The sequence below is a fragment of the Hippocampus bargibanti genome, linkage group LG20, assembly GCF_051943395.1.
Source record: "Hippocampus bargibanti isolate YZ-2025 linkage group LG20, ASM5194339v1, whole genome shotgun sequence".
NCBI classification, from domain to species: Eukaryota; Metazoa; Chordata; class Actinopteri; order Syngnathiformes; family Syngnathidae; genus Hippocampus; species Hippocampus bargibanti.
The window spans coordinates 11043843-11058028 of record NC_142753.1 but is presented as its reverse complement, the minus strand read 5'-3'; the positions used below and the strand labels follow the sequence as shown (position 1 = coordinate 11058028).

The 14186-nt window shown below is 42.7% G+C and overlaps 1 protein-coding gene across 1 annotated transcript; it reads right to left on the bottom strand.

The window, feature by feature from the left end:
* Positions 1-1376: 1376 nt before the first annotated feature.
* On the bottom strand, positions 1377-10443 carry nkain1 (sodium/potassium transporting ATPase interacting 1). Its single transcript, XM_089023739.1, has 7 exons — positions 10056-10443; positions 4941-5078; positions 4786-4866; positions 3520-3717; positions 2792-2852; positions 2414-2495; positions 1377-2347 (listed from the first exon to the last, which is right to left on the bottom strand). Exons 1-7 carry the CDS (start codon positions 10107-10109, stop codon positions 2338-2340), a joined length of 624 nt encoding a protein of 207 aa, XP_088879865.1. The 5' UTR covers positions 10110-10443; the 3' UTR covers positions 1377-2337.
* Between the last annotated feature and the right edge of the window lie 3743 nt (positions 10444-14186).

The following is a 14186-nucleotide window of genomic DNA, read 5'->3' as shown; positions in this document are numbered from 1 at the left end:
TTTGTCTATCACACCGTATGGTGTCGATGGCGGGGGGTGGGGAGCACAGTATCTAATTCAATAAAACACAAAAATATATTGTGGGTGATGGGGAGTGCTGTCTCCAAGGTAACCAGGTAAGTGGCAGTCATGGCAACGCGTTTTGGTCAAATACTGAACATCACTGGGGGAGGGGGCAGCAAATAAAGGACAGTTGGAGCGCAAGGGGTATTTCTCCCCGTCGAGTCCCCGGGGATTTAAGGGAAGACTGCCGCAAAGCGTGTGAGGGTGACGTAATGCGGAGAGGCTGTCACCATGGTAACAAGGACCGTTCTATGAAAGACGTCATTTTAGCAGAAACGCGACTGGAAGGGGGTTCACGAGGTCAACAAATACAAGATCTAATCGTGATTTTCAACTTTTATAATAATACTGGTTTAAACGCGTTTTTGCAGTCCGACTCCTGTAACCATGTTTTGAAATTTCGTTCAACATCAGCACTTAGCTTAAAGGACAACCGACGCCATTTTCTGTTTCCTGACATCAGGAAAACGGTTTTATAGCATCTAAAATACCCAAAGGCGCAGGCTGATATTTTTAGTCAAATGCAAAACACCAATAAAAATGAGTTGACGTGTCCCAAAACTACTTTAAAATGACCTCGGAAATGGAGTTTCAGAAGGTCCCGCCCCCTTGTTCGTGACGTCACGCCAGGACGTCTTGCCTTGCTCGAGAATCAAAACAATGGCTTCAGATTCGGAAAAGATGCTTTCTTGTTACTCATCCAGTTATGAATATGATTCAAATAGTTCCGAAGAGGAAAGCATAAATGTTTGCAATCGATTAAACAAGTCCTTCCGTATCATTTTGAGGCGTCTGGACTCTAATGTAGCGCCCAGAAAATGCACAAGATGGCGCCCAAGCGCCGTTGGAAATGGGCTGATTTGTCTGCTGGGAATTTGTGTCAACTAGTATCAAATAGCAGTCTTGGTGCAACACACAACGATTCACCATTGCGTTATTTATGTTTTTTTCCTTCTAATTTCGCCATCAACACGGATCAGTTTTCAGACCAAACAAAGTACCCAAAATGCATTGTGTGTCGCTTTCTCGGTCAGGGGCGTTCCCTCCGTGACGTCACGTCAGGAATCGTCACCAACTCGAAAACAAGACTTCCTGAATATTCAGCGTGAGTCTTAAAAGGTAAAATATAGCGATATGCCGTGTAATCTTTGTAAAATACGCTCATTTGAAGTGATTTTACAAATTATGGACACAACTTGTTCGGAAGCGTCGGTTGTCCTTTAAAATGCTATTCCTTCAACCCTAATGAGACAAAACCACCTCAAAATATTTCACCAAAAATATAAAAATCAACCAAGTGAGGACACCATGTGTTGTTTTTCATGTAGAAAGTGTGTTTTTTATTATTATTTCAAACCGTACTGTGCACCTTGACATCGTCAAGATGTTCACCTCATACCTGTCTCACTTTTTCGTTCCTCCTACCTCCCGTTTGACTGACAAAAAAAGGGTAAAAAAGTGACAAGACTAACAAGAAACACGGGTATGAAGGAAAAAAATAGATATAACCCCTCCCCGCACCTTTCCACAATCTTTTTTTTCCCCGAATGAAAATCAATCATTGGCTGGTTATTTACATGCACAGTATCTCCACCATCCCAAACACACACACACACACACACACACACACACACACACACACACACACACACACACACACACACACACACACACACACACACACACACACACACACTAATGTCGGATCCCAAATCCGTCTGCACAACCAATCCCTTTCCAGGAATTCACCCGATTGTGATGCTTGATGATTTATGGGTTTGGTTGCAGATGTCTTTGGGAGCAAAAAAAACAATGTCAAGACTGCTCTAGTTGAACATCAACGTATTCTAAAATGACAATGAGCTTCGCTTTTCATCTTTTTTAAATGGCGTGACCCACCCCCTACCCCTATTCCCACAAAAACGGTTTGTGTGGTGCCATTTTACAACACCAGCTACGTCCTGTGACACATACACACATTCTGTAGTACACTACAAACATTTGTGTTGCTAACTGGTAACGTTGTGTGTCTGCGGTGAATTGTCTGTCTCCTTAATCTGATTTTTTTTTCTATCTGGAAATACTTCCGACTTGCTGGTTCATCCCTGAGCTTGGTACGTTCCATTCAGGGATGGTAGTCTTACACACTCAAACACACACATACACACGTTTTTTTCCAAGGCAGGAGATGCTAGTCCTCTGTGGGGGTGGGGGAGGATAACCAGTTTCCATCCGCAGTGGCAATGTTCAGCCAGAAGGAGGCGCAAGCGCCCATTAGCCAGCCCTGGGGTGCACAGAGGGACATGCTAGAAGTGAAAAAAGTTGAGCGTAGATGACCACTCTGACTTACGTGTAGAGAGGTTGCAGTTGGAGGTGCGAGGACTTCTGCGGAGGTTGGTAACCGTATGAGTCGAAACCACCGATGAAGTCAACTGTGGGAGAGAAAAAGAGGGTTTTGTTTTGCGTCCATACTGCGTTGTCAGTCAAAATAAATAAATAAATAATTAAAAATGTGTTCAGAATCAATGTGCACAAAAATATTCATTTACAGAGAACTGAGTCAGACTTAAGTTGCCCACAAATGGAGCGCACCCTTCTGTAGAAATACAGAGCATTGGTATTGCAGTTTCAAGTGAAGGTGCGCTCCATTTTCTTATTTAGACGTCCCATTTGTTCACAAAAAATTACATTAAACTCACATATAGAGGATTAAACAGAAAACACTCACAGCTGTCTTCGTCGTCCTGGAAGACTTTGCTCACGTAGCATGCGTACACAAAACCAAAAAGCTGTTCAAAGACAAGAGAGTTCCATCATACATATTGCCTGTACAGTGATACCTTGGCTTACGAACTTAATTGGTTCCCAGACAGAGTGTGTAAGGCCAAAAGTGTGTATCCCAAAAATTAATTTCCCATAGGAAACCATTAAAATGAGAATAATCCGTTCCCAGTTCCACATAAAACATAATTTTCTACTTTTCTAAGCCTTAAAACTACACAAAATATACATTATTTATGTATAATAAATGTGCTATGGTGTTATAATTAAAGAAATAAACATTACTGTATGATAACGTTGTTTTATTTACCTTTGTGATGGTCGGTGATGGCTTGATGGAATGAAGTGGCCGGTTTCATCAGCATTAAACACTTGATGAGGAACGTAACCTTCTTCTTTCACCAACTTGAGGAATGATCCCTTGTAGGTGCTTTCTCTGCGATAATTTTATCTAGTTCCTCATCAATTGTGTTCTGTTTAGCTGGGTTGATAGCTTTTTGCATCAATAAAGTTGAAACAAGTCCAAATTTCACTGCGTTTTCTATCCATTTTCTCACCATTTCACTTGTGTTTTTTTTCAACCGAAAAGTTTGTAAGCCAAGGGGTTCGTAAAGCGAGGTATCGCTGTACTATGTAGCTTTTTACACAATGCAACATGTCTGACGGCATACTTACAGCCAACAGAACTTGGATGGCCGAGCTCAGCACTTCGATGTACTGATAGTCCAAAATGCATCCGGAGACGGTGATGACGTGGTGGTCATCCGGAGCCAAGTGCGAGTCCAACACCGGCGTCACCAGGCAACCGGGACCGTGCTCCATCCACCAGGAACGGTGTAGCGATGTGTTGAACGTCATAAGAAAATCCCTGTCCTGCGCACAGTGAGACATGTTGAGTTTTTGTCCAAATAAATATATAAGAATAATAATCTATTTCATTTATAGGCGCCTTTCAAAACTCTCAAGGACACTTTACAGTGATTGGATCAGTTTTTTTTTCTGTGGGTGAGCAGCGGCAGCCACACGCGCCGGCGTTGACTCAACCCGGAAGTAACTCAAATAGAGAGAAAGCTAGCTAGCTAGCTCATAGATACAGTAAAAATAATCATACATTTGATTTCTAAGCGCCTTTCAAAACTCTCAAGGACACTTTACAGTCACAGGATCAGTTTTTTTTTTCTGTGGGTGAGCAGCGGCAGCCACACGCGCCGGCGTTCACTCAACCTGGAACTAACTCAAATAGATATAATTTCATTTTACCATCAATACCTACAACAAACTCCACATAGCTGGAATCGAACCCGGTAACTGCACTGCGTGGTCAACTGGCTAACCACTGGGCCACCCTCAATAGAATTCCAGTTATTCAAAAAAAACTGTGCAACAAAGTCATCATTTGTCAAGAATGTTAACATAATAGGATGCCTTGTGGGCGAATTCTCTTGCACTAGTGGATCATCATCACTATGTTCATATAAATATAATAAAGAGACTTCTGTTTAAGGACGCTTCCGATGGATTTTTCTGGTTGGATATTACAGTTTCCATATTGGTCATATACATTTAAAAAATGAATTAAAACTGGATCTGATCTGTTTTAAATTTAGTTTGTAGTTACAGTATAATTTGAACATACACCCCAAAAACATTCATCAAGACTAGATCTAATTTAGATTCAATCCGGTTTGATAATCCAAACTGAGATCAAGGACCGAGCAAATTTCATTCAAACTAAGTATTTTGGGATGATTGTAAAGCCGTTTTTTTTTTCAATACTATTTGTACACATGCCTCGCATTGTGATTCAAACCAGATCTGATCTGGAGTCAACTCAGTTTAATTATAGTTTGACGGCGCACAATTTCCCACCTGATCTCGAGTACTTCAAACAGAGTATTAAGGTCTCGAATCAAGATGAAGACTGACGATGGGCGAACTGACCTGAGACAGGTTGCCCACCTCCAGGTAGAAGCAGATGATGAAGGAGTTCCAGCCCACCCACAGCACCAGCCACACTGCGTACTACAAATAACACAACAAGCTTGCTTCACACTCGGGCTATTTTTAGAAAGCCAAATTATCTGTCAGGTACGCACAAAGATGAGGTATCTGAAGCGGAACTGCACGGTGCCGAACATGCCCAAGATGACGGCCATGGTGTGCAGGAAGTTGGCTAGGATGGGCGCCCACTGGTAGCCCAGGAAGTCAAACACCTGCCTCTGGAGTGCGGCCACCTGGGAAATCGAAACAAGACCAAAGCGTCCCGTTCAGAACACATTTGGCGACATGCGTGCTTCTGCGGCTGTTGTCATGGTAACCGTCGGGATCCTAAAGACACCCCCCCCCCCTACTCCAAACTAATGAGGATGTACGGACCGCAATCCAAACAATGGCGCCCAGCACATACACTCAATGCTATCATCACAGCGGGTTTGTGTTACACACGTATTACATTCGGACAAGACGAACATTTTTTTAAAATCTATTTTGAGATGCTTGCATTTGCTAAGTTTAACTTCAGAATGAAGACCAGATGGTGAATGGGGGCCATGCGGAGCATGTTTAAGGTCAAAGAACTACCCTCCTCGACACACACACACACACACACACACACACACACACACCAAACAGCTGCAACTCAAAGCACTGACTGTACTGGATAAAAAAAAAATGTCTGATAAACCCGCATGTAGCACGCTGCTTTAATTATACCCTCAAGCAGTACACAGTGCCTAACATTGATGTGAGGAGTTCAAGGAACCTCGGAAATTCTAACACCAACTGCGCTCCTACATACAGTACAGTGATACCTCGGTTTACGAACCCCTTGGCTTATGAACTTTTCGGTTTACGAACGTTAAATTTATGAACGTTTTACCTTGGCATCCAAACTTTTTTTCGGACACAGGGCTGCCTCAATGAGTGATGTGTCGTTTGCGAACGAGCCCGTTCTTCTAACAACAAAATGGCAGCCGACTGTTTTTGTCCTCTATTCCCCGCCCCCAGTATTCGGTTAAAGCCACGTGATTGGTCAATAACGCAGCAGTGAGAGGAGGTGGTTTAAACATTAAAGAGACAGGCAGATGACAGTGAGAGAGTTTCAACTTTGATAGTTCAAAGACAGAGTGTAGACTGCAAGGTTAAAAAATCCCATCAATCAAACAACCCGCACAAGCCATCTGTACAATTCATGCAAAAAGCTATCAACCCAGCTAAACAGAACACAATTGATGATAAACTAGATAAAATTTTCACAGAGCCCTCAATAGAATTCCAGTTATTCAAAAAAAACTGTGCAACAAAGTCATCATTTGTCAAGAATGTTAACATAATAGGATGCCTTGTGGGCGAATTCTCTTGCACTAGTGGATCATCATCACTATGTTCATATAAATATAATAAAGAGACTTCTGTTTAAGGACGCTTCCGATGGCTTTTTCTGATGTAAATGGCGTACAAAACGCTGTAATGGTTACATTGTTGAGGAAAAGAAGTAAGAAGAGGCGAGGGGGGGGGGGTTGATCTTATTTTCCCTTTGCCCCCAACCCCAATTTTGCTTGTCGTCTCTGGAGGCCTTTAAGCTACTCTGCTGATACTTTATTTTTCAATACAAGAAGGATTAAATTGGCTCATTGAATCCCCCCCCCTGAGTGTACAGTGATACATTGGCGTATGAAGTCAATTGGTTCCCAGACAGCAGAGTGTGTAAAGCAAAAAAAAGTGTGTATCCCAAAAATTAATTTCTCATAGGAAACCATTAAAATGAGAATAATCCGTCCCCATAAAAAATACTTTTCTACTTTTCTAAGCCTTAAAACTACACAAATTACACATCAATTTATGTATAATAAATGTGCTATGGTATTATAATTAAAGAAATAAACTGTACAGTATAATAAAGTCGTTTTATTTACAAATTGGATCTAATTTGGACTGAATCTGGTTTGATAATCCAGATTGACTGAGAAAATGTCATTCTTACTTGTATTGCCCAGCCACTTTGCTTCCAAATGGATCAGATCTGGATTAAATTTGGTTGGATATTACAGTTTCCATATTGGTCATATACATTTAAAAAATGAATTAAAACTGGATCTGATCTGTTTTAAATTTAGTTTGTAGTTGCAGTATAATTTGAACATACACCCAAAAAACATTCATCAAGACTAGATCTAATTTAGATTCAATCTGGTTTGATAATCCAAAAGGACCGAGCAAATTTCATTCAAACTAAGTATTTTGGGATGATTGTAAAGCCGTTTTTTTTTCTTCAATACTATTTGTACACATGCCTCACATTGTGATTCAAACCAGATCTGATCTGGAGTCAACTCAGTTTAATTATAGTTTGACGGCGCACAATTTCCCACCTGATCTCGAGTACTTTAAACAGAGTATTAAGGTCTCGAATCAAGATGAAGACTGACGATGGGCGAACTGACCTGAGACAGGTTGCCCACCTCCAGGTAGAAGCAGATGATGAAGGAGTTCCAGCCCACCCACAGCACCAGCCACACTGCGTACTACAAATAACACAACAAGCTTGCTTCACACTCGGGCTATTTTTAGAAAGCCAAATTATCTGTCGGGTACGCACAAAGATGAGGTATCTGAAGCGGAACTGCACGGTGCCGAACATGCCCAAGATGACGGCCATGGTGTGCAGGAAGTTGGCCAGGATGGGCGCCCACTGGTAGCCCAGGAAGTCAAACACCTGCCTCTGGAGTGCGGCCACCTGGGAAATCGAAACAAGACCAAAGCGTCCCGTTCAGAACACATTTGGCGACATGCGTGCTTCTGCGGCTGTTGTCATGGTAACCGCCGGGATCCTAAAGACACCCCCCCCCCCTACTCCAAACTAATGAGGATGTACGGACCGCAATCCAAACAATGGCGCCCAGCACATACACTCAATGCTATCATCACAGCGGGTTTGTGTTACACACGTATTACATTCGGACAAGACGAACATTTTTTTAAAATCTATTTTGAGATGCTTGCATTTGCTAAGTTTAACTTCAGAATGAAGACCAGATGGTGAATGGGGGCCCTGCGGAGCATGTTTAAGGTCAAAAGAACTACCCTCCTCGACACACACACACACACCAAAACAGCTGCAACTCAAAGCACTGACTGTACTGGATAAAAAAAAAATGTCTGATAAACCCGCATGTAGCACGCTGCTTTAATTATACCCTCAAGCAGTACACAGTGCCTAACATTGATGTGAGGAGTTCAAGGAACCTCGGAAATTCTAACACCAACTGCGCTCCTACATACAGTACAGTGATACCTCGGTTTACGAACCCCTTGGCTTATGAACTTTTCGGTTTACGAACGTTAAATTTATGAACGTTTTACCTTGGCATCCAAACTTTTTTTCGGACACAGGGCTGCCTCAATGAGTGATGTGTCGTTTGCGAACGAGCCCGTTCTTCTAACAACAAAATGGCAGCCGACTGTTTTTGTCCTCTATTCCCCGCCCCCAGTATTCGGTTAAAGCCACGTGATTGGTCAATAACGCAGCAGTGAGAGGAGGTGGTTTAAACATTAAAGAGACAGGCAGATGACAGTGAGAGAGTTTCAACTTTGATAGTTCAAAGGCAGAGTGTAGACTGCAAGGTTAAAAAAATCCCATCAATCAAACAACCCGCACAAGCCATCTGTACAATTCATGCAAAAAGCTATCAACCCAGCTAAACAGAACACAATTGATGATAAACTAGATAAAATTTTCACAGAGAAAGCACCTACAAGGGATCCTTCCTCAAGATAGTCAAAGAAGAAGTGTTTATACGCCAAATAGTTTATTTCTTTAATTATAATACCATAGCACATTTATTATACATAAAATAAGGTATATTTTGTGTAGTTTTCAGGCTTAGAAAATTCAAAAATTATGTTTTATGGGGACTTGGGAACGCATTATTCTCATTTTAATGGTTTCCTATAGGAAATTAATTTTTGAGATACACACTTTCGCCACTGTCTGGGAACCAATTAAGTTCGTAAGCCAAGGTATCACTGTACAGTCTTCCACTGTATCCTATCAGCTATGTAATTTATGGACCACTCCTTCAAAGAAAACAGCGCCTCGAAGCAACAACTGTTTTGTACGGCAGCTTTTCAGATGCAGCAATTTGTCGAGTTATCTATCTGTAGCGATAACAAGCTATCTGGAATGTCATCTCTTTGATTTATTTGCCTTGTTGTACTAGTAAATGTGCCGCCATGTTTAAATCATGTCACAGTGGTGATTACTGGGAGAAACAAACAGTTCCACAACCATAAATACTTGAGAGAATCTTGGAAAGTACTTGAAAGAGGGGAAAATGTGTGTAAGAGTAAAATCGTCTAGAAATGACAAGATTTGAAGCGGATGGATGCATTCGAACATGAGTGATGACATATTTCATGTTTATGTTACTTTTGTGTTTGCATTCTGGATCAGATACAGATTTGTGGTGGTTTGAAGTAACTTACATTGTTATGAATCAGATCTGGTGTAAGGTTATTAAACACATTATGTCATGACGACCAACTATCAGGACTCAATATGAATATTAATTTAATTATTTTTTTCCCTCCCACAAGGGGGCGACATTTGTCTTTTGTGCAGCTGCCCCCATTTCAAGCTCATATAACTCCAAACCCATATAACTTAGGAAATAACTCATTTTTTTTGTGATGAAGGAAGAGAGTCTAAGGATGCTTACGCTGCATTGAATGTTTATGTAGTCCTAAAACTCAATATTCTGTGTGTCCTACAATTTGAGTGAAAATTACAAAAAACCCTGGCACTGAAGTGAACACATTTTTGCACAACGTCTAGCAGTGAATGAGTTAAATTCTCCAAAAAAAAAAAAAAACTAAAGTCATTCAAAAGAGATCCAATCTAGGGTGAACTTGGTTTGACATTCATTTGAGTTACGTATATCACTAAATTTTATTCGAGATAGATAAAATCTAGATTTAATTTGACATTTTATAGACACATTTCATGAAAGATTTAATGCAAAGTTTGATCCACACTGAATCCAACTGGATCAAACTTGATTTACTGTTACTTTTAAAACATAACATTTCATGGAAAACAGCACGTTATAAAAAAAATACACAATAAACACATAGGGGGAATTTTTGTTGTTGTTCGCTTCAATCAAAGAGTGTGAATTAAAGCGTCGGATTGTTGCTTGTTGTTCGGTACTCACCAGCTGTAGGGAGCATATGACCAGCAGCGTGCATCTCCCGTCGCACTTCCCCATCTTGGAGGGCTCGACACGCGGCTTCGGGCCGCGGAGGCTCCGGGGGAAGGACGGTTCCCCGCTCAGATCCAGACTCGCCTGGCCGTGTCGACTCACACCATTCCCGGGCGAAGGAGGCCCTCCCTGTCGCCTCTTTGCTCCGAAGCTTGACTGGTATTGGCCTCTCAAAACGGGGGAGGCATTTTAATGCTGGTATTTTCAATTTATTGTCGTCGTCTTGGAGGAAGGGGGATGTAAAGGGGTTTCGCGCCGGGCCCGCTGCGGTTAGACCACCAGCGACAAGCGAATCACCTCGGCCACACCTTCCGGAAGGTCTGGAGGGGGGGGGGGGGGGGGGAGACTAAGGCGAGGGTGGGGGGCATACATACATATACACACACACAAAGGCACAAAGAGAAGAAAGAAAAGTGTTAAAATGGACCGCAGGCTTTAAAACGGAAAGAAATGAGCATCATATGATAGCGGGATCACACAAGGACCGAACCCGCATCGATGTCTTCGGAGGTTTCGTCTAACCCCCGCCCGGCGACGGGACGCACAAAGAACACATTTGGCGACATGCGTGCTTCTGCGGCTGTTGTCATGGTAACCGTCGGGATCCTAAAGACACCCCCCCCCCCTACTCCAAACTAATGAGGATGTACGGACCGCAATCCAAACAATGGCGCCCAGCACATACACTCAATGCTATCATCACAGCGGGTTTGTGTTACACACGTATTACATTCGGACAAGACGAACATTTTTTTAAAATCTATTTTGAGATGCTTGCATTTGCTAAGTTTAACTTCAGAATGAAGACCAGATGGTGAATGGGGGCCCTGCGGAGCATGTTTAAGGTCAAAGAACTACCCTCCTCGACACACACACACACACCAAACAGCTGCAACTCAAAGCACTGACTGTACTGGATAAAAAAAAAATGTCTGATAAACCCGCATGTAGCACGCTGCTTTAATTATACCCTCAAGCAGTACACAGTGCCTAACATTGATGTGAGGAGTTCAAGGAACCTCGGAAATTCTAACACCAACTGCGCTCCTACATACAGTACAGTGATACCTCGGTTTACGAACCCCTTGGCTTATGAACTTTTCGGTTTACGAACGTTAAATTTATGAACGTTTTACCTTGGCATCCAAACTTTTTTTCGGACACAGGGCTGCCTCAATGAGTGATGTGTCGTTTGCGAACGAGCCCGTTCTTCTAACAACAAAATGGCAGCCGACTGTTTTTGTCCTCTATTCCCCGCCCCCAGTATTCGGTTAAAGCCACGTGATTGGTCAATAACGCAGCAGTGAGAGGAGGTGGTTTAAACATTAAAGAGACAGGCAGATGACAGTGAGAGAGTTTCAACTTTGATAGTTCAAAGGCAGAGTGTAGACTGCAAGGTTAAAAAAATCCCATCAATCAAACAACCCGCACAAGCCATCTGTACAATTCATGCAAAAAGCTATCAACCCAGCTAAACAGAACACAATTGATGATAAACTAGATAAAATTTTCACAGAGAAAGCACCTACAAGGGATCCTTCCTCAAGATAGTCAAAGAAGAAGTGTTTATACGCCAAATAGTTTATTTCTTTAATTATAATACCATAGCACATTTATTATACATAAAATAAGGTATATTTTGTGTAGTTTTCAGGCTTAGAAAATTCAAAAAATATGTTTTATGGGGACTTGGGAACGCATTATTCTCATTTTAATGGTTTCCTATAGGACATAATTTTTTGAGATACACACTTTGGTCACTGTCTGGGAACCAATTAAGTTCGTAAGCCAAGGTATCACTGTACAGTCTTCCACTGTATCCTATCAGCTATGTAATTTATGGACCACTCCTTCAAAGAAAACAGCGCCTCGAAGCAACAACTGTTTTGTACGGCAGCTTTTCAGATGCAGCAATTTGTCGAGTTATCTATCTGTAGCGATAACAAGCTATCTGGAATGTCATCTCTTTGGTTTATTTGCCTTGTTGTACTAGTAAATGTGCCGCCATGTTTAAATCATGTCACGGTGGTGATTACTGGGAGAAACAAACAGTTCCACAACCATAAATACTTGAGAGAATCTTGGAAAGTACTTGAAAGAGGGGAAAATGTGTGTAAGAGTAAAATCGTCTAGAAATGACAAGATTTGAAGCGGACGGATGCATTCGAACATGAGTGATGACATATTTCATGTTTATGTTACTTTTGTGTTTGCATTCTGGATCAGATACAGATTTGTGGTGGTTTGAAGTAACTTATATTGTTATGAATCAGATCTGGAGTAAGCTTGTTAAACACATTATGTCATGACGAGCAACTATCAGGACTCAATATGAATATTAATTTAATTATTTTTCCCTCCCACAAGGGGGCGACATTTGTCTTTTGTGCAGCTGCTCCCATTTCAAGCTCATATAACTCCAAACCCATATAACTTAGGAAATAACTATTTTTTTTTTTGTGATGAAGGAAGAGAGTCTAAGGATGCTTACGCTGCATTGAATGTTTATGTAGTCCTAAAACTCAATATTCTGTGTGTCCTACAATTTGAGTGAAAATTACAAAAAACCCTGGCACTGAAGTGAACACATTTTTGCACAACGTCTAGCAGTGAATGAGTTAAATTCTCAAAAAAAAAAAAAACTAAAGTCATTCAAAAGAGATCCAATCTAGGGTGAACTTGGTTTGACATTCATTTGAGTTACGTATATCACTAAATTTTATTCGAGATAGATAAAATCTAGATTTAATTTGACATTTTATAGACACATTTCATGAAAGATTTAATGCAAAGTTTGATCCGCACTGAATCCAACTGGATCAAACTTGATTTACTGTTACTTTTAAAACATAACATTTCATGGAAAACAGCACGTTATAAAAAAAATACACAATAAACACATAGGGGGAATTTTTGTTGTTGTTCGCTTGTTTGTTTCAATCAAAGAGTGTGAATTAAAGCGTCGGATTGTTGCTTGTTGTTCGGTACTCACCAGCTGCAGGGAGCATATGACCAGCAGCGTGCATCTCCCGTCGCACTTCCCCATCTTGGAGGGCTCGACACGCGGCTTCGGGCCGCGGAGGCTCCGGGGGAAGGACGGTTCCCCGCTCAGATCCAGACTCGCCTGGCCGTGTCGACTCACACCATTCCCGGGCGAAGGAGGCCCTCCCTGTCGCCTCTTTGCTCCGAAGCTTGACTGGTATTGGCCTCTCAAAACGGGGGAGGCATTTTAATGCTGGTATTTTCAATTTATTGTCGTCGTCTTGGAGGAAGGGGGATGTAAAGGGGTTTCGCGCCGGGCCCGCTGCGGTTAGACCACCAGCGACAAGCGAATCACCTCGGCCACACCTTCCGGAAGGTCTGGAGGGAGGGGGGGGGGAGACTAAGGCGAGGGTGGGGGGCATACATACATATACACACACACAAAGGCACAAAGAGAAGAAAGAAAAGTGTTAAAATGGACCGCAGGCTTTAAAACGGAAAGAAATGAGCATCATATGATAGCGGGATCACACAAGGACCGAACCCGCATCGATGTCTTCGGAGGTTTCGTCTAACCCCCGCCCGGCGACGGGACGCACAAAGCAGCCCGTTGTGACTCACCACGTTCGGATGAACAACAACCGCGAACCCCCGTCACGCTGCTCCGTCGGTCCCCCTCCAAAAAAAAAACCCCCAAAAAAAAACCCGGTTACATTTAGGTGTCCAAGGAGGGTGGGTGGTGGAAACGGCAGTCCTTCGCTTCGTCGCTCCTCGCCGTCTTTTGTCAACAATCGATGCCGGGGTGTTGCGATGGGAGAACCGGGGAAGTGAGGGGGAAAGAGGCGGGCGCGGAGAGCGATGAGGTGGTGGAAGTAGGGGGAGGGGGGCGGCCGTGGCGACGACCCCCTCGAGGAGGAGCTGTGTGGATCCTGCAGGGGGCGGTTGGAAGTGGGGGGGTAAAAAGAGGAGCAACAAAAGAGGGGTGGGGGTTCGGTGTGGAAGAGCGGATGCACGCACGCCCAGCAGCGGGGATATATGGAGGGAGGCCCGGGGAGAGCTGACTGGGTTGCCCGTGGAAAGACTCGGCTACTCGGCTCTATT